General features: G+C 36.5%; 2 protein-coding genes and 1 pseudogene across 4 annotated transcripts; 2 read left to right on the top strand and 1 right to left on the bottom strand.

Moving 5' to 3' along the window:
* LOC137715934 (mRNA-decapping enzyme-like protein) lies at positions 1-5,158 on the top strand. 2 transcript variants are annotated; one of them, XM_088691182.1, is made up of 9 exons: positions 1-535; positions 669-709; positions 828-877; positions 1,676-1,820; positions 2,650-2,706; positions 3,054-3,180; positions 3,919-4,374; positions 4,798-4,849; positions 4,900-5,158. In XM_088691182.1, coding segments are annotated over exons 1-9 (1,089 nt in total). In that variant the 5' UTR covers positions 1-376; the 3' UTR covers positions 4,902-5,158. The 2 variants fall into 2 exon arrangements, with proteins under 2 accessions (XP_088547308.1, XP_068311399.2); XM_068455298.2 differs by having other exon boundaries at positions 4,798-5,158.
* Positions 5,159-6,954: 1,796 nt separating this feature from the next.
* LOC137714784 (uncharacterized) lies at positions 6,955-8,517 on the top strand (annotated as a pseudogene). The gene is made up of 5 exons (XR_015960802.1): positions 6,955-7,223; positions 7,513-7,533; positions 7,932-8,000; positions 8,097-8,205; positions 8,279-8,517. The product of XR_015960802.1 is annotated as an uncharacterized LOC137714784 (transcript).
* Positions 8,518-14,658: 6,141 nt separating this feature from the next.
* LOC137715111 (uncharacterized) lies at positions 14,659-24,168 on the bottom strand. The gene is made up of 14 exons (XM_068454336.2): positions 23,594-24,168; positions 23,049-23,218; positions 21,927-22,030; positions 20,628-20,694; positions 18,970-19,062; positions 18,726-18,890; positions 18,474-18,614; positions 18,323-18,400; positions 17,498-17,610; positions 17,357-17,417; positions 16,499-16,666; positions 15,742-15,843; positions 15,447-15,536; positions 14,659-15,321 (listed from the first exon to the last, which is right to left on the bottom strand). Exons 1-14 carry the CDS (start codon positions 23,889-23,891, stop codon positions 15,259-15,261), a joined length of 1,713 nt encoding a protein of 570 aa, XP_068310437.2. The 5' UTR covers positions 23,892-24,168; the 3' UTR covers positions 14,659-15,258.
* Between the last annotated feature and the right edge of the window lie 3,631 nt (positions 24,169-27,799).

Raw genomic sequence — 27,799 nt, 5'->3', positions numbered from 1 at the left:
AGCATATGGTGTGCTTGTGAGGGAAATGTTGCGTTGAAATCAATTCCCTTCGAATAACAAAAGGGCAAGTTTGTCTTTAACATTTCCTTACAAAGGCGGGAAAATAGAGCGTGGGGGTCAGCAGCGCTTGGCAGTGAAGTGGGCTTGGAACTTTCCAGAAACAAATTATAAACCCAAAACCTCGAAAGTACCCCCTTCCCTTCCTGAACTTCTTCAGAAGAATGCCGGGTCATTTTCGTCATTGTGGATAACAGCGTCGCGGGGTCGCTTGAGAAAGAAGGTTTCATGATCCGAGTTGGACCTTCGCTTTCCTTAAATTCCGCTTCTTCCTCCCAAATTTGGGCGGTGGCGGAGCAGAAACCGAAGACGGAGAAAAATGTCGCAGAACGGGAAATTGACGCCGAACCTGGACCAGCAGAGCACGAAGCTTCTGAATCTGACGGTTCTGCAGCGAATCGACCCCTCCGTCGAGGAAATTCTCATTACCTCCACTCACGTCACCTTCTACGAGTTCAACACTGATCTCAGCGAATGGGTAATCCTTCTTTTTTCTTCTTAAATTTTCATCTTTTTTGCTTAATTCTCATTAATTCCACTCATGATCCGTTTCTAATTTCATAATTTTCGTTCTAATTGATATGTATTTTTGTTCTTCTTTCAAATTTCAGAGTCGCAAGGACGTCGAAGGATCGCTCTTCGTGGTCAAGAGGTAATTTTACATTACTGTGATAAATTTCTAGTGGGTTTTGTGTTGTAAGATTTGGGTTTTTTTTTTTTTTTGGTTGCAATTTGGGTTTTGGGGGTTAATTTTGTTGCTGTTATCCCAGGAATGTGCAACCTCGGTTTCAGTTCATTGTGATGAACCGGCGGAATAGTGGTCAGTACATTTGCATTGTGTTTTAATTCCCGACCCACGTTGTTTCGCTGCATTTGTAGTTGCCTTGGATTGGAAGTTTTATTGGTATTTGAGAATGGGGTTTATCAGATTTTTCATGTTACGAGCTGAACTTGACTCTTTTGTATAGGCTTCAATAACGGAAAAGTTGCTATGTACTGATAGTTTAGGGTTTAGGGTTTAACTTAGATAGTAAGCTTAATGTCTCATGCTAGAAGAGTGAAAATATGTTGAAGTAGCGTATGAGCTCTCGGGTGTCCTTCTCTTACAAGCTGGCTTGGCCTGCTCTGGTACCAAATATCATTAGAACCAGTCTCCAATCATTACTGGAGTCTGGAATCTGGACCACATTTCCGAGTTCTATTTGTCTTGTAATTTGATTCCTCTCTTTGCCTTGTGTTAAATCCTATGCATTTGATCCTGCATGTTGGCTTGCTCTATTGTCACTCTATGGTGAATATCTTGTGCTCCACACAGCAAGTGTGCTACATGATAGGCTAATTATTTGAGATTGAGAAATTTAATTTTATTGACTCGAGGCTTCAAATCTTCTGATTTAGTTATCAGCTTTTCTAGTATTTCTTTTTTAAGTCTATATCTCACGTTTCAAAATCTTCTGATTTGGTTATCAGCCTTTCTAAAAAAAAATTTTAAGTCTATATCTCACGTTATTTGGACGTTTAATGATGTTTTCCTTTTAATTTTTGTATGGCATGCATTTTATGTTTACTTTTCTAAATTTCTATATATTAAGATGATCCAGTATGTTTGCATAAGCAGAAAATTTGGTGGAGGATCTCTTGGGAGATTTTGAATTCGAAGTCCAACATCCATATCTATTGTATCGAAATGCGGCTCGAGAGGTCAATGGTATTTGGTTCTACAATCCAAGTGAATGTGAGGAGGTGGCAAATATGTTTAACAGGTATTGTCTTCTTGCAGTTTAAGTTGATTGAAAAATTATTATCTTTGTGCTATTTTTGATTGACACAATCAACAACTTTGTATGGCAGTGAATGGATTTCCTATTACAATAAGGCATTATGTGGACAGTGCATAACAATTAAATATCCGAAGATCTTAAAAGCTTCAATAACGTACTATCCAAAATTTATATCAGATTTCTTTTCTAAGACCAGGAAGAAAAATAGATAGATCTAAACTTTAATACATGTTAATAACTTAATACATTCCTGAAATAGATATTTTTACCTGTGTATTTTACTATGTTATCAGTCACTGTTTGAATAGGTTGTGCAGAAAAAACCCTTCCGGGGAATCACCCTTTAATAGTTTCACTCTGTTGGAGGTAAATAATGATGTCTAGTTTTTGTGCAAAGATACAGTGGAACTTATCTTGTATATGCATAGAATTAGTTTAAAACTTTAAATGCAAGTAATATACCTCATGGTGACAGAAAATTTAAGGTTATCGTGATGTAGTAGCGCCATAGTTTTGCATACCACTCTTTCGAGTGTTTATTTTCTTATATACTTCTCGTAACTTTAATTTATCGGTAAACTGAAGTTCCGGAAAAGCATTTGTTAGTGTTTTAAATATTGGTTTCTTACATGACAGGTCCTATGGATATTATTATTGCAACTGTTTGCTGGGATCCTGATTGAATTGCATTTTATTTATCCTTCTTATTTATATAAAAGTTAAAAGGCAAAGGGGAGAATCTCCCAAAGTGTATATTATTCTTATTTGCTTTGTTTTTAAATCTGTTCTATCTTTATTTATGCGTCTCCAGGATTCTTAGTGCATATTCCAAGGTACCTCAAAACTCAATGGTATCACCAACAAAGAGGTAATATTCAGTTTATCCCTACTTAGCGCCAATGTAGTTCTTCCTTTACTTCTGAACTCTGGTATTACAATGTTTTTCCTTTCTGACAATAGTATATAAACTTCTGGCTTTGTATTATTGATCACTTTTTAAGGGTGATATTTTCTTTTTGTATATTGCTGAGCTTGCAAACTTTAGGGTTGTAAAAGTCTTGGAATATTTATTAATATTCTGGTGTCAAGACAATAGTATAAGATATTATGCGTTTATGTTCAATAAGATTTCAAATGTTCAGTTGTGCAATTTTGTAGAAATTCTAGTCAATTTGGTTATGATAACAACTGAAGGAAGGATGTATGCTTTTGTAGTGAGTTTGAGGAACTGGAAGCAGTCCCAAGCATGGTTATTATGGATGGTCCTTTGGAGCCATCGTCATCAACTGCCTCTCATGTCACAGATGTTCCGGATGATCCGGCTTTTGTGAACTTCTTCAGTGTATGTTCTCTTCCTCTTGATGGAGCTAGTTTACTTGCTTAGTGTGAAAAACTTAGGCACTATCAGGGTCATAATCTAGGAGTCTTTAAGCACACAAGTGATGTAGCCATGGAAAAAGTGTAGCTACGCACCATTTGTGTGCCTGGTTTGATGTACTTTAACTTTGTGACTTTCTAGTCATACCATATGGATTCTAGGATGATTCCAACATGACTTTCCAATTTTATAGTATTAACTGTCTAGGGTTTCATGAGTTTCTAATTTTGTGACATTGATTGAGGAATTTTGGTTGCTCTATGCAGCGGTAGAATCAAAATGTTTTGATTTTATAACAATTTCTGCATTTAATGCTAATATTGGTATATTCTCACATTCAGCAATGAGTAGTTAATGTGGGATTGTTGGTTCTCGTCCTTTAAGATAATAATAAATAAAATTGCCAATGGAGTACCTCCTAAATGTGCCTGTTTGCACTGTGTTTTATGCTCATTTCAAGGAAGCATATACTTGGTCAGTGGATGCCTACATATGCATGCCTTAACACAAGCATGAGTCCGTATACAGCTCGGAGGTCTAGGATTGGGTCTTTGACTCTTGTCCTTTCTCTGGCGCAGATTTTTTTATGTTCATGCATAGTGTCATCCCTGCATGTGTATGTATATTGGAGTGAACATACTGATGGATATAATTTTTGGACCGATGGAACATCTTATTCATTTTTCCTAACATTAATTGCAGACGGCTATGACTGTCGTGAATTCTTCAACTACAGCAATTACTGGACAGCCTTACCAATCATCTTCGACAGCCTATCTACCTTCTCATCCATTCGGTGTTGCACCTTCAAGTATTCCTGGCATGCGAATTCCATGTGCTCCACTGACAACTTTATCCCCTTTCGTTAACCTCCCTGAATCCCACAACACCACCAACTTGGCCAGTAATCTTGTAAAGCCATCTTTTTTTGTTCATCCTTCCTCTTCAGCAACAACGATGCCAGCTGTCACTGCATCAAGCCGTGCTGCTTCTCTTCTTCACCCTGCTGTAAGTGTGCAACGTCCATATGGTGCTCCTTTGTTACAGCCTTTTCCACCGCCAGCCCCTCCACCATCTCTCACTGCTGCTTCTTTCCCTCCTAACTATGGGCCACTTAATAGAGATAAAGTACGAAATGCACTCATGCTGCTTGTACAGGTTAGTCTTTCCGGAACATCGTTATGTAGATATATAATTGCACTCATTTTATTTTTCAGTTGAATAAGATTTCATGTTTGCAGTAATGTTCAAAATTCGTTCACACAAATTGCGGTAAGTGTTTAAAATGCATCACGAACGCTTTGTAGTTTTATGATTGATAAATATTAGGAGCTGATTGTAATTATAGGATATATCAAGGAACGGATATCTAGATTTATATCTCCTGATGCCTTTTTCCCAGGAGACAAATCCGTTTGCATTACAACTTTGAATTTTTTGAATTGTATTGGTCCTGGGTACTGAGTCAATTATCTAGAGTTCTAGACTGAAGTAACTGCTGAGTAATCTTGCGGTTCCTCTTGATTATGAGTATCATTAACCTTGTTCATAGTTTGATTACGAGCTTTGCATGCGTTGTAGGATAATCAATTCATCGACATGGTATATGGAGCACTCCAGAAGGCACACCACTCGTAACCTTTTCGGAAAAGCTTTAATGTCAGCATGTTAACGCAGGCCACTGAACACCTAAAGGAAGCAGCACAGGCTAGAAGCTGGTTTGTTTTTGTTCATTGTGTGCCTTCTTTAAAACGCGTGCGTGTGATGTATAGGATTTCGATTCTCATTCTCATGAGAGGGGAACTTCGATATAGGGGTATGTTGAGTTTTAAATTTGTCTGTGCCATGTAGTTTTGAATGTATGTTTTTTTTGAACAAAAGTTTCTGGAGTTAAAACATAGTCTAAAATGAATTATCAAATAACAAAACAATTAAAGGCAAATTGCGTATGGAGTTTGAGTTATGGCATTGGCAAATGGTTTTGTACTTGAATGTGGATGGGCGAGTTTGTCAGGTAAATTGCATAAACATCATCTCAGACTGTTGGGTGCGTCCGCAGTTACGACCCAAATGTGGATGTACCGCCTCGTCAATTTTTAGTTATAAATGTTATCAAATTTGCATCACATGAACCATTGTTTTAGTGTTTTTTCGCTACTTAATGTCCCCTTGACGACTTAGCTTAGCTGTGAAAACCCGTATTTTCAATACCAAGGTTATCCGCCAAGCCCTCCAATGACTATTTGTCGCCGCCTCATTCTCATCTCTTTTCTGTCACTTTTAGTTTGAAGAAGAGAAAGAAAGAGAGCTTAGGTATAGAGGGCTCGATATGTGGAGATTGTTACTGAGCTTTTTTTGGTCGGGGTTCTAGCTATCGACCGAGATGAGTAATTTATGTAATGTGGTCACAAAATTCTTATTTTCAAAATAGATGAAAATCACGAACTATCAAGAGTTTTTATCTATTTCTCATTATCTTTATCTACTTTCAAGTCAAGCATGTTTGAGTTCATGTGAATATTTGCAATGCGTATGTATACAATTTAAGTGTGATTACTTGGAAGTTTTCATGGAGCATGAGAACTTCAATGTTGGGTTATCCAAAGGATAAATGTATTACACACAGATACTTTAGGGCAAAATGACCAATATAGGGATCACGTGGTGAGATACATTTTATGAAGAATAATCAACATTGAAGGGATATGAAATTATGTGGATACAGTTTTCAATATAATTATTATGTTATTTTCTAGCGTGTGTAAAACAATATCGCTTGACTGACATATGATATATTATACTAAATATGCGACGGTGGTTACTCATCCCTTACCCTTTTATTTTCAGATGAATTATTTGTCAAAATACGGACTAGAGGAGCTAAGTTTGTGTTAGATGAGGGATTTTAAGAATTCTATTTATTTTTACTAATTATAAGGCTTTTAGTGTTATTTGTATAAGAGAATTTATTTTTAACCAATTTCTGAATACTTCTTTTTACTTGTATTCAAACACTGGGCGCGGATTAATTTTTCCATTGACCTTGGGTCTGCGGTGTGACATTAACATAAGAATTTCGCTGATTAAAGATTGTGCGAACAACTCTATACTCATGAATTATAGACTTCTACTCAATCGTGATTCTGATCCATAAACATCTAGGAATCTTGAGCTTGAAATAGAAAACTACCCTTGAAAAATTGTTTATTGTTGCAGTTAGTATTATTACGGGAATGGTGTAAACTAGAAGTAAGAATCTTATAGGATCTACAATATCCTTTTTTATTTTTTTTATGTAATTCGTATTACTTGGAGGGAAGTAAAGCCCATCATGATTAATATAAATAAAGGCACAAGGCCAAGAGGAAATCAATTGAGCCAGACAACTAAGTCCCTTCTTCCATCTCTATGGTGTCCTTTTCTTCTCTCTCTCTCTCTAATATTATTCACTACAACATGTTATCAACTTGAAGTATGTTTCTAAACTTGAAAAGAGGAATCGTTGACGCTATGCTACGAAGAAGATTCTTCTATGAACAGTGATAAAAGCTTTATTAGCTAAGTAATTATAACTATATTTATGTGAATTCGAATTATATATCTTGTTATGATTGCAGTTTTAACGGGCAACCAATATCGGATTGGTCATACCCTGACGTATGCATTAAATGCCAATTGATCATCTCAAGCATGGACATTGCATTACTCACCTTTTTCTCTTTTTTTTTTTTTTTTTTTTTTGTCTTTTTTTATTAGACACCTTTTCTCGTTAGACTTAAGGTTTCTCCCATTGGATTTATCGTAGCCAAATTTTGGAGAGACGACAGTGTCGCCGACCCGCACGCACCGCGCAACAAGAAAACCAAATCTCCCTCCCTCTCTCTCTCTCTCTCTCTTCTTGAAAGAAATGGCTGCTTCGTTAAGAGGCCGAATGTCCAATAGCTTTCTCAGGAACACCTCACATTCCAACTCCTATATCTCTCCTGCCCACTTTCTCTTCTCCAGGGGTTTTCTTCCAAGCTTTTCGTCAAAGGATCTCTCTCTCTCTCTCTCTCTCTCTCTCTCTCCAGTGAGATGTTTCAATCATCTCAGACAATTATGTCCAATGAAAAAGATTTGATTTTTGATTTCTCTTTGTAGACCCGTTTGCAGAGTAGCTGTTTGTTGAATTGCCTCTGTGAATCTCCTTTTTTGGGTTCGACAAATTGCCTGTATGTAGTTTTTTTTTACTACTAGTATTGTCTCAATTAACAAGGATTTCTATGGTTTGTGTTTATTTCGCGTAATCGGATTTAGGGTTTGTAAACTCATTACTTGGTATTAGATTTTTCGAAAACCAACGGATTTCGGAAATGCTTGGAATGGAGGAGCTATTTTTACTGGAAAATGAATTGGAAATCTCTCTTTGATGGAATGGAAGCTTAAATATATGAGCATGGTTTATTTGAAGTCATCATAAAGTTCACAATTTGAACTCGGGAATGCATTATTATGAATTGTTAAACTCCTCCTTCGGCCTTACCTTTCGAAACAACCATAGTACTCGGGTATTTGGCATCCACACGAGCTTCTACGCTACGTGAAGGGTAGGGCAGGTTTCATCGTTGTGATTTATATGATCAACACTGTGGCTGTTTTGTGCATCTCCGTAGTTATATTGTTTGACACGGACATTTTTATCGAACTTGATTTAACCAAGGGTTGTATCTCGTTAGGTATATCATTTGCCACCACTGAAAAATCATTAACTGAAGCATTTTCGCCATTTGGAAAGGTCGTTCAAGGTAATGCCCTAATCTTGTCGATACAAGCTTAGGCATAATTTTCTATATTAATAAGCTGCAAATTTCAAACATCCTGCTATCGTTATTCCTTTTCAGTTCACATATCGCGAAATGCAACTACAAACAAGTCAAAAGGATTTGGATATATGTGACCTTTGAAAGAGAAGAGGAGGCCCAGAACGCTCTGACGAACATGAATGGGAAGGTAAGACTGCATTAGTTCTTTTCTCTCACTTCAGTCCGGGAATGTTTCTTGACACTACTATAACTACTTGCAGATGGTGGATCAACGCGTTATTTTCATTGAGAAAGCAGGGCGCTACACTCGAGGGGTCTAAAGTGCAGGTCAAGAGAAGTTACGTTGTGCCCTGTGATAATTTTAGGACATATTGCCTGAATGACTAGTAATAGCTGGAATTTTTCTGAAAGAATTTGAGGTTCAAATAATTTTTAGTCTTTTTGTAGCTTGGGTTAATTGAAATAATTATTTTAGGCTTAAAAGGCATTTTAGGGTTAAGTTTTTGAAGGCATTTTAGTTTTACTTGAAATAATCATTTTAGGTCCCTTCATTATTTTTTTTATAAAAAATATGCGGAATTCCCATTTTAAGGTTAAGTTTTTGAAGGCATTTTAGTTTTACTTATTTTACACTAGCCCCTTAGTACTACATGCTAGTAGTATTCCTCTTCACTTAAGTGAGAGGTCTTAGGTTCGATTCTCACCAAATGCGAATTTGAACCACATTATTGCTAGCTCATTGTGAGGCTAAACCTACCCCCTCGCTAGGCTTGGGAAATGGGTCGTGTTTGCCGTGTTCGTGTAACACTTGGTATCTTAATGGGTCGTGTTCTGTCACACCTATTATCTTAACTGATTCTTAACGGGCCGGGTTTTTTTACCAAACAGGTAAAATGACCCCATTAAGAAAAATATTTTTTTTTCTTCTAAATTTGCACATGCCCCACTGCCACATAAATATTACTTCGAAAACTAATTTGAAACAAAAAAACCCAAATTAAAGAAATGAAACCAATCTTAATTCGAAACCTAATTCGAAGCAAAACTCTATATTTTGGAAGTAATTCGAAAGAATCAACAATTACCTCGATCAAGGCTCAAGGTTTGCTCAATCCAGAGAAAGAGAATCGGAGAAAAAAAGTAGCAAATCGACTGGTGGTAGGTTACTAGGTCATATGTGGTGACCATGGTGTGCTGGAGGGAGACTGGAGAGGTTGGTCGTGGATTCATGGCTGGCCGGAGTTGAGGTTCGAGACTAAGATTCAAGAGTTCAGTTTGAGAGAAAAAGGACAGCTGCTTTGGTTCACGCCTTTGAGGATGCGAGATAGTCTGATTTAGGGCTGAGAAAAACATTGGACGATTGAGAACAGTCATCAATTTTCTAAATTTAATTTTTTTTAAAAAAAAATATATATATATACACACACACACACACGCACGCACGCACACTTTAACTTTCAATTCGGTTAGGGATTAAATCCTATTGTTGTTAATTATAGTATTTTTTTAGTGGTATAAAATTATTAAATTAATATTTTTCTTATCGTGTAACGGGTTACCCACATGTATACTTGGACCAACTCGTCATCTTAACAGGTGTTTATCGGGTTACCCGATAACAACCCTAAAACTTATTAATTTCATGTCGAGTTAACAGGTCGTGTTAGAAATTGCCATGTCTACCTCTCGCCCTTAGTGTGGATAATATTGATGCTCCAAAAAAAAAAAAAAAAAAGCTTACCCAAACCAAAAATGCAAAACTAAAAAACTTTAAGTTTCATACCAACCTTTTGCGTATCCAAGTATTGACGAAAATATAAGGGTAAAAAACTCATTTCACACAAAAAATGCAGCAATTCACACGAAAAATGATAGCCAACACCTTTTATATTCCTATTGACCCTAAAAACTACCAAGTCTACGTGGCGCGCAGGCCGAGTAACTAATAAGCTAACTACGTCCTTCGGTTGAATGCGGGGCGTGTCAACCCGTCGGCTGAGCTCGACCGAGGAGTAAAATTTGTTGATGTTGCGTTGAGCGCGTTGCTAACTTCTTTATCTTGCGACTGTGACCAAGGAAGGAACAAATCTCGGCCTTTGGATTCTCGAGCCTGAAGACAAGGCTGTTAGTTTTGCGAAGTTCACAAATCGTCGGCGTCGGATTCGGTCACGGTGATTATATTCGTGAAAGTATAAGCACATCGAATCGACACCAAACTATATGGACACAAGTATTCAAAGGTGATGTATGTCTTGATGGTGAATGTGATTCGGCCGTAAGAATGCCGAACTCTGAAACTCACTTGTGAATATCCAATCATAAAATCACTCGGCGTTCAATGCGCCGAATGTCGTAACTCGTAACACCTTACTTCGCCAAGAAGGTTAATAAGATGACCTCTGTCAATAAGGATTTGGAAACCCTTCTCGACCGAAACTTGGATAGGTAACCAGTCGGCCTCGACGCAATGTTGTTTATCCAAACTGAAGGTGCTCCTTGGTCGGTTGATTCTACGGCAACAGTGCTGTTTATCCAAATTGAAGGTGTTCACCAAATTGCCTTCACAGTGCTGTTTATCCAAACTGAAAATGTGTCGGCGAAAAAAAAGAAAATAAAAAATCTAAAGATGTTTGAGAGGTTTTGCGCAGGGCAGTTGTGTGTTGAATTGGAGGTCCCTGGCATGTTGCACATCGTCTTACATTTATAGCAGTGAGGTCTCCTTCATGCTTTTTAGCTGCAGCCTGCCAATGCGTTTTCCAAATTGCACCCGTCTCTCTGTGATGCTTATCGGAATATTCTTGATATACCACCAGTGACCAAACCAAATCCCTTTTGATTTCCTTGTGAACCTAAACTTCTTGATAGAAATTCAACGCGTACGTCGAGCCCAATAATGTGGCCTTCCATTAATATTAAAACAACTCATCCAGCCATGATATCTAATTCCACACGCTTCAACATGCAAAGCTAATTGCAAGCAAATTGCAATATCACCTCACTTGTGATTATCACATCACATTATTTTTACCTCATCATTATCCCTTGCATGCATGAAGATCATGCATCTTGACAATTCTGATTAAACCCATGCTGCTCCAATACGATGACAAGAATTTCAATCCCATTCGAACTACACTGCTTGCTTGGGGATATAATATGCATCCTATTTATCCTGTTTAAGAATATACCAAGATAATTCATATTAAAAGATAATTATTATGATAAAAACCATAATATTATCCTTTAATAATAACAAAATTATCTCCACTTTTCCGTCCGACGGTTGAGAGCTATGCTCACTCAACGGCCTTGATTACTCGGGCCGATAGTGTAAAATCGGGTCCAAACAATTCCCTACACTAACATTCATGTTTAATTTTTCTTGTTATTTCCATGTGATTTATTTAGTTCAATAACCATTTAGTTTAATATCCACAAATAAAGAGAGGTTGTACGAGTAAAAAAACAAAAAATGAGATTGTCATTTTCCTTTACACTGCTTGGTTGGACATCTCGTATTGTACTCACAGTCCCAACAAACTTTATCAAGCCATGATTTTCAAAGTAAATACAGTAAAACCTCTCTAAAGTAATAGATGTAAAATTGAACGAGTTATAAGTAATTATTAGAGAGAGTTGAGCGAAGGGAGAGCCTGAAGAGCAAGGAAGAATTGATGGCGTTGCAGATCACCGGTGCCGACGAGAGAAAAGAGGCGGGTTCGTAGTTGGAGGTGGATTTAACTGGGATTGTGAATTTTGTTTTTACCATTTTAGTTTTTGAAGAAATAATGATTTAAGTTTTTTATTTTATTTTCATATAAAACTAAAAATAAGAAATCATATTTAAGTTTAACACATGACAATTTATGAGTGTCGTGTAATGCCACTCAACATCATCCAGTGGCATGTCAAGCCTCACACAAGTTTTTCTCCAACTTAGGACCAGTTATGTATTGAAATAAACTCCATGAGGAAATATGCCTCCACATAGCTTAATTATCAATGAGGACAAAAATATGCAGGAAACAAAATACTTGGCACCTAAGGAATCCTATTTAGGAAATACAACATTCAATAAGAATAAATAAGTCAAAAATTAATCTCTTTTTTTAACTACACCTCTATTAAGTCATAACCTCCCTAAAGTTATAAAATTGATTTGGTACCAACTGTATAACTTTAGAGGGGTTCCTTGAGGTACCGTTTGGTACGCAGATGGGAAGGAACGAAGGTTCCGTGCTATGTTTGGTACGCGCAGGATGAAACGGGACGATTGTTTCGTTCTGCGTTTGGTAAGCACATGGCGATTAGAACAAAAGAGTAAATGACTAATGTACCCATATTTCATTTGTTGTTTGATGCAATGTTCATGTGATGGCATAGGATGGGACACTTTTTTAGTTGTTCATATTTGAACACATATTTTTATCTATGATTTTTTTTTTTTTTTACACTAGCGAATATCAATACTTTTTTTTGTTATTTTATTAATTTATTTTATCAATAGTTTATTATTATTATACACACTTTTTTACTTGACTCTCTCTTCCCCCCTGTTTCTGTACTTTCTCTTCTTCCATATGCTTCTTGTTCTTCGCATGCCCAGATTGCTCCTAGTAAAAATCAAACTCAATAAATCAAACCCATACTTTCTCTTCATTTCATTTTCCTTCTCTTCAATTCAAACCCATATTTCTCTTCTTTTAATTTCTTTCTCTTCAAATCAAAAACAGAAAAATCCAATTTTTTTTTTTTTCAATTTAAAAAGGCTTCGTCGGATCGTCGAATCTGCAAATTCATTTCAATCAATTTTTGCAGCGTCTTCGTCATCCTCCCTAGGCTTACAGTGACAGCCTGACTATGGTAACGACGCCAGAGAATAAGGTAGAGTGCGGAGGGACTGAATAGGCGGCGGTGGAGGAGCTTCGACATTGTCAACGACAGCTTTGGTCTCTTCTTCGTGTTTTTTGTCGTCGTCGGAAGAGGCCCGACAATGCTTGCTATACGAGTCCTGGGCGCCGCTGGCGACGGTCTTGTCGTGGGACTAGCATGGAGGAGGGGGGTAGCAGGAGGAAGATGGGTTTGGGTTTGGATAGGTTTGCCGGGATTGGGTTAGCCATGGTTAGGTTGCTGGGTTTGTGATGGAGGAGGAGGAGGCTACATGAGAGAGGGAGGATAGACAGTGGAATTAATGAAAAAAGGGGTATTGTTGTCTAAAAAAATTATAATTTTGTGTTCCATGGGCTGGAACAAGTTGTTCCAAGAGGAAGGTGGAATGAAAAAATGACTAAAATTCGTTCAATGGAACAACGCATCCCAAATAATTTGGCGCACCAAATGTGGGAAGAGTGCATTCCATCCCACTGCGTTCTATCACATCCCACGTACCAAACGGTACCTGAGATCACTTGGGATCTAAGTTTTATCGTTTAGGCTAGTTAAATTTTGACATTGTTACCGTTTAGGCTATCTTCAACACAAGGGGCTAAAATCTCAAAATTTAGCCTCATATTTTCCACTATTCACCTATACATATTAGGTTAGACATTTTTTTTTTCCCTCCAACGGAAAGGAACCTATAATTCCCACACCAACTTAATAATTTGTTAAACTTTTGTATTTCATTGATTTTTATAATTTTTAAATAATTTTGGAATTGTTATAGGTCTATTTGGCTGAACTGTATAAGGACAGAGACGGAGAGGGGGCCGGTGGCAACAAGAGAGAAAGAGAGAGATTTAATTCTGACGTGTGTATTGTATCACCCCCTTATGCCTTTATTTATAGTCGTAGGATAAGTAGAATCCATACCCTTTTAGGATTACATCTCTTAATAGGTAATCAACTCCTAATAGAAATATACAAGATACTCCTAGATACACTAGGATTTACACAATCACATTCCTAATCTAATAAGATTGCAACATGAATTAGTTTTTGTATAATTTATCTAATTTTATTTTTAAGAGCATTTTGATGTAAAAAATAAAATTAAAAAATTCAAACTCCGAACAAAAAAAATGGTTGAGAAAATTGAAATTCTTTATGGATTAGTGAACAAGCGGTTGTGTATTTATAGAGTTTTAGTGTTGGATCTGATTTGGATTAATTAATAACATTTTAACTGTTGGAGTTAAATTTGAATCGTTGGATCTTTTTTGTTACCGTTAAAAGTGATTGAATTGAATTTGAGCCATTGGATTTAAAAAACGAGTATTTGTCATTTTCTCCCTTGAACTTGCAAGGAGTTGCCCATTTCCCATGAACTTTAATTTTAGACAATTACCCCCATGAACTTTTGTAATTAACCAATTTACCCCCTGATGTTAGATTTGGGAATTTTCCATCCAAATCAGTCACATGCGCGCCACACTGGATCAAAACTCAGGAGGTGCGCCAGCCACTGGATCTGGACAGCGCGAGCATCTGATCGTAGAAAGCCTACTGCCGGTGCACTCACCCGCAGCCAATCCCACTTGCAACCTTATCCACCCGGTGTGCGAAGCCAAAATCCTATTATTCCCAACCCCTAAATACACCCCTTGAAGAGGTTTAGGGCCCAAAATTTGTCTTTTCGTTTCCCACCCCTCCCTTAAAAATAGCCTGAGGTATGATAAAGAAAGTAACATTGGAAATACTCTAAAGCAAAAAATAACCCGACTTCAATATCTCAGGCTTCAACCCGAATACCAACAAGGTTGAAACTGTTAACACATTGTAATCATGCACACGTTAATTACAACTATGAATACCAAATCACAAGCAAATGCAGAATCAAAATGGACAAATTGTAATTTTCAACTCATAAAAACACATCCTACTTCACATTCTATAGGAGTCGAAGCAACGAGCAAACAAATCGGGTGATAAAATTGATCACTCCAAACTCTTTTGCTACTCTAAGATCGTGTTGCTTTCTAGCAAAACCATAGAAAGATCTCTATCTTCACCTCTGCCCTTCTTTATTCGACATCCGATTGAATTCGATTCTCATACAAGTTGCCAGAAATATTACTTGGATAAAATATGAAACGTCAACAAAAATAATTCTCAGCTGCTTTCTGGCACGATAAATTATAAGCATCTTCCTATAACGAACAGCTGAATGATTCTCGTGACATGAACTAGGCCAAGACATTGATGGAACCACTAACAAACTAGTCAATTGTCGTTTTAATCTAAGCCAGAGAATCTTCAGTAGCAAAAAAGCAATTTTCTGGCACAATCCTACCTTCGGTGATCAAGCTGTTTTCACTTTACGTGAGGGAGGTCGTCGAAATAAACTGATTAGATCATCAAGACCCTGTCAAAGAGCAGCACAAGCAATTCAAAATATTCAGATATCTGGGTCAATTCCATTCAATCTACTACAAGTAAAATGTGAAAATGGCAGAACAAATATACGATGCGTTGCTATAGGAACAATACCCTAGTTGTGATGACAAGGAAACTGAAAAGTACGATCAAGTATGATCCCAACACCAGAAGCAACAGCAAGTCGAATGTCACACTAGCCACCTGAAATAACATGGTTACGCTGATCAGTCTTTATGCCAAAAAAGAAATGACGAGTAATTAAAAAGATAATGAGACATATGACAGAATTCTTGAACGCTCCTACCAGTTTTGCAGTAGGACAAGCTGAAGAGGCCCTTGGATAGGGTTCAAAAATCAACATAAACACAACCAAACAATTTTCTTTTTTCATATACACAATTAGTACCTGATATACGTTAAGTTTAGCCCTAGTTGAATCATAGAAAGTAAACATCCCGTCAAGCACCTCATGCTGCACGTTCACCTCATCTGTATTGTCTTCCAATTCCTGTCGATAATATCAATTCTGAAAAGTCAGAAAAATATACCAAGGAAATGAAAAGGAAATAAATTTTATGTAAGACAAGGTTTAAACTTTCCCCTTTGATCTAAGGTCCCTCCCTTCCCCCCGTTTTTTTAATGATTTCCCTGTACTTGATTATCCCATGGTCTACCACACAATATATACCCAACCCACCTACAATGGCAGCTTGAAGCACACCAGGTGCTGCCCCCAGTTTCTTTAATATCTGTGAGAAGTTTTGCAAGCTCGCAGTTTGATCACATGCCACGATTGATCTCTAAATTTAGGTAACTTGAACTCAGAAAGCAAGTTATTTTAAGAAACCCAAAATTTTTATGAAATATATTTGCGTATTCCCACAATAACATGTTGAGCCCAAAAATGAAACTTATTAACCCAGCAAAGTATCATTCCCAAACTTCTGAAGGTTGAGCTCAGAAGACTGTTGACAATAGAGAAACCTTAGATGCTTCCAACATATTCTTAACTTTGTTCTTTTTCATACAGTAAGAAAACTAGAAAACATCTGTAAATAAATATTTAATAAATAGTGAGCAACTTTTATCATAATCTCAAGGCAATTGTGAATGGTGAAGATATAAACCATGAAATGTTTTGTAAAATATAAACATAGTATAACCTTCTTCAACGCCAAGATAAACGGGTCATTCTTTGATAAAAATGGCGCCACTCGAGGTGTTTGTGACAGTAGATCCAACCACGATTTTATGTAAGAAGGATTAACTGCTAAACTACTGCTGTCTGCAAAGATTTGAACATTCTTTCCTTCATGACCATAGATATGCCTCTGAATACAATATAGAAGGAAAGAATACATTAGAGATTATAAATAATTAAGGTCAGCAATCACTTACTTCCAACCCATTTAGTAATTTTTCTAGTTAACCATTTTAAATTCTATTGGACAAATTTAACAATTCATATTCCAGAATTCGAAATGTTACACACTTCTTGTTCAAGCAACTATTACCACATCAACACTAGTTGATGATGGACCTGAATCGACTGCATCCATGAATACAGACATCACTAGGTTATAAATCCTTCGAATTCTTATATCGAAGCACATGACAATCACCAAGTGCAACTGCTTTTATAGTATTTATGACAAGTTTCTATATCACATAATGCCAAAGTTTCTAAGTAACAAGATGCTGGAGTTTTATCTAGATGGACTCCATTCCTCTCAGACCTACAAGTCTAATTGTCAAATATCCGGAATGTTAATAAACATAAACAGACAGAAGATTCCACAAAAGCTTCTCATTCTTCAAAGCTTCAGGTATCTAAGAAGCATTGCTAAACATTATATCTCCTTAAACATGACAAAAGTAGAGAAAGTAGAAAACTTACAATCTATAGTATAACTACTAACACCATGGTTGCATTCTTACATTCTTACAGAGATAGTACAAGAACAAAGAGAGAAATATGTGAAAAAGGATAACAGAGTAATTTCCAGATAGATTAACCTTACCGCAAGGCTCTCAGCAACTAGCTTGACACTTCTGATGATTGCAGTTTCATTCACGAAAGGTCTGCACAATCCAAGATATAGCAAAAGACCATTTATTCACAGGTTCCAGAAGTAAAAGACATGGGTCTAAGAGAAAATAACCTTCCATCAACAAGACTGCCAGTGCTTTCTAACAGTTCAGGAGCAACGGGGAGTTCAGAAAGAGTGGCAGCAGTAACTCTCAGCCGTGAAAACTGTTCATGCTCCCAAGCTACCTACAGCAATAAAACAGTTTATCACCTGATATAAACAGTAGGGTACAGGAGTGCAATGAAAACACAGCATGTTTCTAGCAATGGACAAGTACTTTGACGAAGATGCACCCTGATTGATTTACAGTCCCACAAAGACACAATATTAGTAGTGTCCTGTTTGGTTGCAGCAGCATAACATATAATTTTGAAGACAAACCTACAAATTGTCTGTGTAAGGTGTGACCTCAACATAGACTGAACAAGCAAAATATTCATGTCGATGATCAGTAAAGATGTCAATAGATAAAGTTTGCAATGAACCCCATGCAAAACCTAATGATTAGTTTGATTATCCTAGAACCAGATAATAGAATTAGGGGATTCTCAACTCTCAAGTCATAAACATTTTCCATGAAATTTCAGTATAAGAAGATATTGAGCCCTGAGAATTTCCATATCAAAGCCAGTAATGAAAATGATTGCGGGTATCATAAAATTCCCCAGATACAAGATTTTCAACCAACCAAGAGACCAGGTTTACTATCCGAGGAAAACCACTGAGTTATAATAAATAATAGTTTTACTGCTTCCAAGAATAAAGGGCAAGATAACCAAACATTTTTCCTAGTTTGAGGCATTTAGCAATGTACTTAACCATAAAAAACTCTCATAATCATTAAATTGTTATAACATAACGAAATATTCTTAGTTCACCAAAAAAAATGGTACTTACTCGGGGATTTGAAATATTTATCTTCTTGTGCTTCAGACCAACGTTAAGGCCCAGTTCTTCTGCTACACTAGAGAAACCCTAGAGCAAATCCCACATTTAAAAACTCAAAGTAAACAATTGTAGTATATTTTGTACAACTTTATTAGCTTACTTCAAAAATTTGCTTTATGTAGGCATTTTCCGGGGGCTTAGACACATGAATCCACAAGTCATTGTCCCATGAGCCAATACTATTCAAGCAAATAGCATAGTCAATACTCTCACGCTGGCGTTGATCAAAGCTCCGAAGCCACTGTAATACGAAAATAATTAAGATAATCATACACAAGATAAACAGAGGAAAAAGATTTTAAGTTACTTAGAGAGAAAATGATAGCTTTAATAACCAGGAAGAGATGAGCACCTTATGAGTTCCATTGTAGTTATAAGGTCCTCCTGATGTTAACCCAAAAAGTAAATTATACCTTCCTCTTGTCTTAGGATTGGAGTAAAGAATAGAAAACAACCTAGCAATCTCAAGAAGTGCCACAACACCGCTTCCATTGCTATCACTTCCCACTGATAAAGCCTATAAACATAAGAAATTTAGACCTTTATGAAGTTTAAAGTAGCTGAAGTTATTGACAATATGCTGTAAAATTACATACAGGAGCTGCCCCAAAAGTGTCATATGATGCTACTATAGCAATAGTTGGAAGCTGATTTGCATCTCCATCTGTTTTCAGTCCAGACAACCATCCCTGTAATCATCAAAAAGAAACATTCAATTTCCAAACAAGGTGAAGCAACCTAAACACTATCAACTGCATGTTCAATCTTCCAATAAAGGGTTTCCAGTTACAATGATGCTGTAATGAAACATTTGCTGATGCTAATTGGAGAATAAGGTTAAAAAGACTACAACTAAAACCGGACTGATGCTCAGAAGTGCGAAAAATATTCAGTACAGATGACATACGGTGTTAACAAGTATTTATCTCCTAATATGAATATAAAACTGAGAAATGAGATAATCTTATCCGGCCATTGAGTTTTACAAAGTGGCGGAATAAATATGCAATGACCTCACTTCACTTTAATGTATTACAATGAGTTACGATGTCAACCAGCTCCTATGCATAACAAGTATTTATCTCCTAATATGAATATAAAACTGAGAAATGAGATAATCTTATCCGGCCATTGAGTTTTACAAAGTGGCGGAATAAATATGCAATGACCTCACTTCACTTTAATGTATTACAATGAGTTACGATGTCAACCAGCTCCTATGCATACTAGAGGTATTTATGGTTGCAACATAAGCTGTCAACTTGTAACTTAACGGGTTCGGAATACTTTTTGAGCTTAGCATAGCTTTAACACCTCTATGACTGCAGGGAAAGACTGCAAAAACTCAAATCATTGAATACAACTAATCAATACATAGACAACCAAATAATTCTTGGGTGACTACTTAAAATTAATATGATAAGCCAAAATCATTAACAATTTCTCCATCACTTAACTCTTTATTCCAGCAGCTAAAATGCAATCCATACAGGAGTAAAGCTTTAGTCGTGTACAGGGAAATGTACCCAACACATTATAAGAGCAGTCCAGGGTAAAGTAGAATTACTAGACACGTTCTAAAAACTAAGCAAGTTTTTAACGGAATTGTAATCAAAACCTAATACAAGACTTCGAGGGTGCATTGGACTTACTAGTCATGTCTTAAAGCCTAATGATGGAAAACTCATTTTTGGAATGGATATGAATATTATTGTTAGAAGCCTCTTTTATCATTTGATGTACTAGTCTTCTTCTTCATCATCATCAACAATATAATCATGTCCTTAAATACTCTGAGAAACTCTCTTGCTACCACAAACTCGGGGTTATTTTTGTTGCCATCCATTTTAAGAATGTGCTGTTTATATTTGGGAGAAAGAAAAAAATGCTCATCTTCCATAAAGCTTTGAATATTATGCCCCAAACAATTTGATACACTTATACGTGCCTATTAACTTCAATAACAATTAGCTACAGAGTTACAAATACATCAATTTGGCTTCGCACAGAAATGGTGCATGAATCCTGTAAAAAACTTTGTGAAAGGTCAGACCACTACAGTTCGTGTAGAACCTTGGAGAACTTTATGGACCCAACTACGATGATTTAACATGGAAAATTTGCACCATGGAGAATACTCCTAAATATTATCTAATCTCAAATCCAAATGAAAGAGGACGCCAACAGCAAAATAAATAACATGAAAAATGACAAAGATGGTACGAAATAAACAAGAAACTTTTTGAGCTCAAACCTGAATGTTTGTGATGGTGGGTGATGCACGCTTTTTAGGTTCTGGCACTGAAACAACAAGCTTGTATCTGCAAAATTTGACCAGAAAAAGAAAGAGATTCAGAGATGTTCTATGACTAAACATTATCACCTCCTCAAGCTCGTGCAAAACAAGGATATATAAGTATAGTGTGAGTTGCTATTGGCATACCTAAAGGGCCCATTTGGTGGGCGGATGAGATTAGACCTTAGGGATAGGATTGGATTGGTAGGGACATATAAGACAGGACTTGTAACCCAAGTATAAGGAAGGTTAGATAACCCACTCTATTGTGGATTCATAACCCATCACGTCCAGTCCTGTCCATCTCACATTTTGACACAACAAACAATGGACTGGACTCAAGTCCATTTCAATTGGTCATAACCTATCCCAACCAGCCCACCAAACAGGCCCAAAAGGACTGATGCAAACAATGACAATCATATAGTACCACAAACAGAACCATATGTATGCATTTAAAGCACAATTAAGATTCAAATATTTTCCTTTAAAAAAGCACAATTGAAATCTGTAAAAATGAGCGGAAGAAGAATAATTAATAAGGGCAAAAAACAGAAAACAAATGAGGACAAGAAAAGAAGCTTAGTACTGTATAAGTTGTACTTGCTTTCTAGACGTCATAAAAAAGATCTCCTGAATCAGCAAACCACATATGTATTTTCACACTACAAGTTTCTAGGTTTTTGTTCTCACCCCCCCCCCCCCAAAACAACAAAAAAGAAAAAAAAAAAACCTCTTTGCTGTTATGCACAACCCTCTTTAACAAACTAGGTCTCCAAATATTTTGTCTACGGACCTCTGTTCTTTTATTGCCCCTCCATCACCCCTATCCTCCAGCTGGTTCCTAGTAAAAACCAGCTCACATCCTATGGGAATGAATATCCCCTTCTCTAAGCCTCCTATGACCAGAAAGCTGCGCCAAGATCCACCTTCTGGAAGTAGCTATAAAGTTTATTTATTTTCAGTAATTATGGTTGCCACCCCTCTAGAATCCTGATGAACTTGGAACACAATGATTCTCTGTGCAATCTTTGCATCTTTAGTATGGCATTCCAAGTATAATGATAAGGGCACGAACTCGCTGTAGGGACCACCCTCCCAATGTAACTCCCTCTCACTAGAATCACTCTCTCTAGGACCAATATTTTTGGAATGTCATAGATTTGAAATTCATCAAATTGCAATTTAAGGTGCACACACTATGCAGCTATCTGTCAAATAAGTTCCTTAATATAAATCATATAGCAATTTACTAACCCGCCAGTAGTTGCAGTAGCAGGCTGACCAGAGACATCATTCCGCTTGACATCAGCCAACACAGCCTCAATATCATCATCTTCAAAAGCAAAATATACAGGGTACTGTAACAGAACATACCACCACAAAAATATCGTTTAGAAAAAATAATTTAACAAACACTTAAATAAGCAAAAAAGTAACTATGACTTTAGAATTACTCCCATCCTAATATATATGAATTCTCCAGACAAACAAAATTCAAACAGTGCATCACAGATAGGAAAGAATTAACATGATACAATACAATTTCATTTATGAATGCTGAATGCAATTCAATTCATCCGAAACTAGAACCTACATATTAGTTTCCCATTGACTATTATAGAAAAAGCAAACTTATATACAATAGAGTGTAATTTTTTTATTTTTTTTAAGATAAAAATACATTGGAAGCGTAGATGATGTAATAATTAACGTAGAAGGACATTTTTCAGAATCTAATTGCTATTCTCAAGTTTAGTATTGCTGGTGAATGTACTCTAAACACATGCTCACCAAAAGAAAATCATATGCACCACAATACCAAATATGGTGCAAGTACTCTGCTTTCATTGAGGGGTTCAAACTCCAAATGCAAGATACTATAAGGAATGAAAAACAATTACCGGGGTGGTTTACTGGGAAATATAAGAATCCATTGGATTTCACACATTAAGCTACGTAACTAACAAGCAACACCAAGTAGCTGTTGCTACCAAAGCTCTGTTGAGCATATATGCCATACTGATCAAATAAAGTACCTCAAGCGTATGATTCAGTGGAGGCAGAAATTAGGGAAAAAAGTTAATCATATATCTTAAACCAAGGACACTGAAATATTCAGTAACCTATCAACTAATATTCCAACAAACAAGTCAGAAAATAAACATTCATCATTTAATCAATATTTCACAAGTTTTACATAAGAAGGCTTGAGGAAAACTATAGAAGCTAGCTGTCAAGCAATCATAAAGCTAAATACAACAGCATATGCATAGGCACACGGGTATCATAAACAATAACTAGGGAGCTGCAAGAAATGGAAAAATAATTGCCGGAAGGTAAAAAAGGACAAGAAAAAGTTATGGCAGTTTAACTCACAGGTATCTTGGAATGAATAAGTAATTTTTCAAGTTCGGCCAGATAATTCTTCATTGGCACCTCTCCATCAATTTGATGATTACTCGTTGCCCTTTCTCTATTTTCAATACTAAATATCTGGGGCAGCAAAAACAGCAAACCTCCCAGAGGCTGCTTCTGGGTAATGTACTCTGCAATATGATTAACAATCTCGATCAGCAGTTAGAAATCACCAACGGAAAGACTGGTCAGTACTCAACGAACTTAACAAACTCACTTAAATTAGTTATAGTTTAAGAAGCAATCAGATTAAACATTCTGCTTAATTTGGTCTTGAGAATTCATATATTTGAAATTCAACCCGCAATATTTCACTTTAACGAGCTGTTAGAGAAGGGAAATCTAGAGCTGCACGTACATTCGATACGTCAAGAACTTATTGGAATACCCAAAATGTTCCTGATCAGCATTTTAGAAAGTAAAATCATCAAACTTAAAGCACTTTTGATAAGCATTTCTGAGATTTACTCAAATCTTAATCTCGAGAGTGGTAATAGTAGTAGTACCAGTGACGAAGGAGATGTTGAGTTCGCGCAAGGGGATGATGAGGACAGTGCGGGAGAGATCAGAGCCAGGAGCAAAGTGCAAAGACCCAGCATGGTGGTTGAGGTTGGCGAGCCGAGATCCGAAAGGAGCACCGGAGATGTCGTACTGGATCAGCCGATACACGTCGACGACGGTGGCAGCGTCGCATAGCTCAACGCAGGCGACGAGGATGAAGACGAGCGCAATCATCGAGTACATGGACTCCAGCACTTGGCGCCCGCCGCCGGGGCCGGCGGGCTTCGCTTGAGCCATAGCCATTCTCCGATTGGGATCCAATCCTCTCTCTCTAGGGTTTTGGGATCGGAGGAAACAAAGAGCAGGTCACAAGGAGGGAGAGAGAGAGAGAGAGAGAGAGAGGGATATTTGTATTATGTAAATAATAAAATGAAAGAAATCGGGAGGCTCTTGTGTGTGTTGGTGGTCGGACTCTGGAGTCGTAGTGATGACAGAGAGAGAGAGAGGGTTGGGCTAGTTTTAGCGTGCACTGACTCAGCCAACCCTCCCTCTCCCAACTAATTTGATTGATATTTGATTGGTTCATTTTCAATCAATTCTTTTCTGCAATATTCTTCCTTGGACCATCATTTTTCACAATTGAACAGTTGAGAGTTAATTAAATCTTATTGTATAAATCTCGGATGAGGATCCAAGAAATCAATTCATCTTAACCGTTTATCGTATATTGTGCGGCTAGCCTTCGTTAGGTACTAAATTCGAAATGATTTCTTACCGCAAGATGTACAATGAATTGATAAGATGAACTGATCCCTAGTATCCTCACAAAGAGAATCCCATATAGGATCATGTTCCATAAATATCAAACGTTCATCAGTGTCTTTTGATGCTTAGAAGAGCAAAGTTCTTCTTTCTTGTTTCTGTTTTTTATGTTTTTTATTTTGGAAAAACAATACTAATCTCTACTCTCATGATGTCAGGACTCTATGGGCTCGTTGGTTGTGTAAGACTAGTCTGATTTTGATAACTCATTAGATCCAATGAATGGTGAATAAAAATAGGTATGTCAACTTGTGACTATGGAATACGAAGTTTTTTCATGACTTGTCCCTTTTTGATATTTTGTGAGGATTAGAATGGATAAGTTTCGTCCATAATTTCTTCATCGTTTGTCTTACAGGACAAGATATGCAAGTTAGCATTCATATTTTACTTAAACACTCACTAAATCTAGTGAGTTTTGTAATGAACAATTTGTTGAATTGCATGAATAATTCATCTTTTTTGGGTTATACTACTAATGGCATAGGCATTTTGATGTTGAACTTTATTTCAAGTTGAATTTTAATGTGGTAATAATGAATTTTTGTTTTCAATTGGGTTGTATTAATAGCATAAAACCTTTAGTTTGCAAATGGTTGGAAACTGAAATTCCAAAATAAAGGATTATATTGGTTGCTATATAAATGGTTTATATAATGATATTTTAATTGTTTAACTAGGGACTCCAGTTACTACGACGCTTGTGTTTTATTATGTCTTGCATATATGAGATGGAGTTCCTATCAGGCATTGCAATAACGAGAGGCATGACCGCATGAGTTAGGTGTGTTCCATGGGTTGGTGCCACGATGAATCGAAATGGTTGGGATCACGGTTTCCGATAAGCATAATCAATCAGTAATAAAGACGATCTTTATTGGAGGGACGAATTGACGACCAAGGGATGGACATTGTGATTTGAAAGAGCAATGGGCAGTGAATGAATTTGTCATGGGTGGGTAATTTATATAACAAGACACTCGAAGCCAAAGCATGGTATTGGACGTGTAAGGTCTGCGTGTATTGGAGTATGAATTCACGAGAATAGAGGTGGGAAATTGGGATGAATGTGTTAAGGGGATTAGTTTGTATAATAGAACACTCGAACCACCATGATAGTGGTGAAATGCACAGTATGGGACATATAGGTCCATGCATTTTATTATATGAACTAACGGTATAAATGAAGAGTTTGCATTGTTGTTAATAATGATGTGATAGTACTGTCAATTTATTGTTGTCCATTTATGTCCCGGCTGAGTTTTGAAGCTCTCCCCTCTATTGTTATGCAGGTTTACGAACTAAGCCGTTGAAGGGGTAGGTGAGATGAGATCAACTTAGGTGTGAGACTAGAAGCTTTATTTATTTATTGTAGCATTGTAAAGAATTCTAGAATTGGTTAAGAGGAATTTATTTTCCACCCGGTATTTCGTTTCAGTTTCTCTATATTTATTTATTTTTCAAGAGGAGTTTCAGTTTTCTCTATTCATTTAATTTTCTTACTTCGTACACCTAACGGAGGATTATTTTTCCTCAAGTTCAGGGTGTGACACTTTATCACCCTAAGCAATTTACAATATTGATTGCTTTTAGGGCATACATCCAACACACAAGCACACGGATAATCACACACCACAAGGAGACACGCACATGGCTAAGGAAGATTATTAATTTCCCGCGCCTTCTTTATTTGTTGTATTATAAATTTACAATCGATCTAATACGTAATTGGAATTACATATCATGTTTACCATCTATTTTCCACGCGTGTTTAATTATTAAAATTAAATTAATCTCAATTACATGCTTAGAAACCAAACACTTCATTTGTAACCACACCACAATCTCCATTGTGTTATACAGGGATCTGATATATAATAAAGTAAGCAACATGAAAGATGGGGTTTGATATAACTAACTCCTCAAATTTCAATACTTCATGCTCAACATAGTTGATGTTAGAATCATAGACAGATGTGGACGCAAATTTCCACCAACGATGAGATGACATAAATCATCCTCCAAAACAATTAACACTGTTAGGACAATTGAAGAATACCCAAGAAAAAGAGGGGAACGTATCCTCCAAAGGGAGGAATGCATCCTTCAAAAGGCCTCCGATGCTTAAGTCCAAATTAGTTTAAGAGAAACTGAACATGAGAGAATTTTGAGTAGCAAATAGCCATTACCGATCTCCTTGTTTAACTTGGCAATTTGTACGAGAGACTCCACTTAGGTAGCTGGGAAGCGGGGTTGTAGGAGGTTATTACTTAGAAGAGCACTAGTTATAAATATTTTATTTTATTGTTACTAAACAAAAAAGAATAATCATTGTTACTTAGTTATTCTTGATGAAAAGTTATTCTTCATAAAAGTTGTATGGATATAAAGTATTATATTAATGGTGAAGCATGTCAATCTTCAAGATGTAACATTGGAAAAATAATACACAATCTTTAAAAACAAACCAAAAGTTTCATGCCTAAACATGATTGAGAAGTTAGAAATATTTTGACATCAATAAGAAGGTACCCACGTTACCGAGGCATTACGTACCCGCGACCCCAATACCGCATCATCCACTCTAAAAATAAGGCACCGGCACCTTAAACTTTTATGACATTGAATATTTTTGAACTTATTGACAATAATTATAATGTGGAGTTTATTCCTGCAATATATATATATTTTATTTTTTTTAACAGATAATATTATCTATACTAAGAGATAGGATGTGAACTTCGTCTCACAAATGAGCTATTAATAATGTGGTTCAAATTTGCCTTTAGCGAGAATTGAACAAAAAACCTCACTTACAAGTGAAAAAAAATATCACTAGACCGTAGTACTTGGCTCCTACAAAAATGCTATTCTTATCACATTTTTCATACCACATTTTTACCACCTCCCTAATAGAGATGGGACCACATGTATTGTGAGGCCTACTTTTATTTGAAAAACGATACAAATATGGTATGAAAAATATGATAAAATTAACATTACTCTTATTCATATATATATAACTAATTCAAATTACTACAAGGAGGTTATTCCTTTATAAAATATATCACTATAACAAGATTTTAATGCTTATAGGGCTTAAGAGTTGTCCAAAGCCAACTATATTATATTTTGATTACACATTCTCCCCAACGTAGAAAATAAAACATTGGAGGAATGGTCTCCTCATCGTCAAACTGTGCACAATGATATAAACCGTCTATTATCTAAGTCACTTTTTAAAGATCAACTCGGTAAAAAAATGACGTAAAAATTTGTACAAGATATGAGCATCCTAAAATTAAAAGTAGACGAACAACCTTTTACTGTAGCTCTATAGAATACTTGTAACTCACGTGACAGCCACAAGACCTATCTAAAATAACTAA

Source organism: Pyrus communis, chromosome 3 (genome assembly GCF_041283825.1).
Source record: "Pyrus communis isolate YQ-2024b chromosome 3, ASM4128382v1, whole genome shotgun sequence".
In the NCBI taxonomy this organism is placed as follows: Eukaryota; Viridiplantae; Streptophyta; class Magnoliopsida; order Rosales; family Rosaceae; genus Pyrus; species Pyrus communis.
The sequence above is the reverse complement of the archived record's forward strand: the minus strand, read 5'-3'. Positions and strand labels throughout refer to the sequence as shown.

What these genes read in the sequence shown, in the direction of transcription:
- LOC137715934 (XM_068455298.2), top strand. Translation starts at nt 377, where the DNA reads ATGTCGCAGAACGGGAAATTGACGCCGAACCTGGACCAGCAGAGCACG. An exon ending in ACACTGATCTCAGCGAATGG is followed by an intron (nt 536 to 668) that starts GTAATCCTTCTT and finishes TTCAAATTTCAG; the next exon opens with AGTCGCAAGGACGTCGAAGG. An exon ending in ATGGTATCACCAACAAAGAG is followed by an intron (nt 2,707 to 3,053) that starts GTAATATTCAGT and finishes ATGCTTTTGTAG; the next exon opens with TGAGTTTGAGGAACTGGAAG.
- LOC137715111 (XM_068454336.2), bottom strand. Translation starts at nt 23,891, where the DNA reads ATGGCTATGGCTCAAGCGAAGCCCGCCGGCCCCGGCGGCGGGCGCCAA. An exon ending in CCACCATCACAAACATTCAG is followed by an intron (nt 19,063 to 20,627) that starts GTTTGAGCTCAA and finishes TGATGATTACAG; the next exon opens with GGATGGTTGTCTGGACTGAA. An exon ending in TCCTTGTCATCACAACTAGG is followed by an intron (nt 15,322 to 15,446) that starts GTATTGTTCCTA and finishes GCTCTTTGACAG; the next exon opens with GGTCTTGATGATCTAATCAG.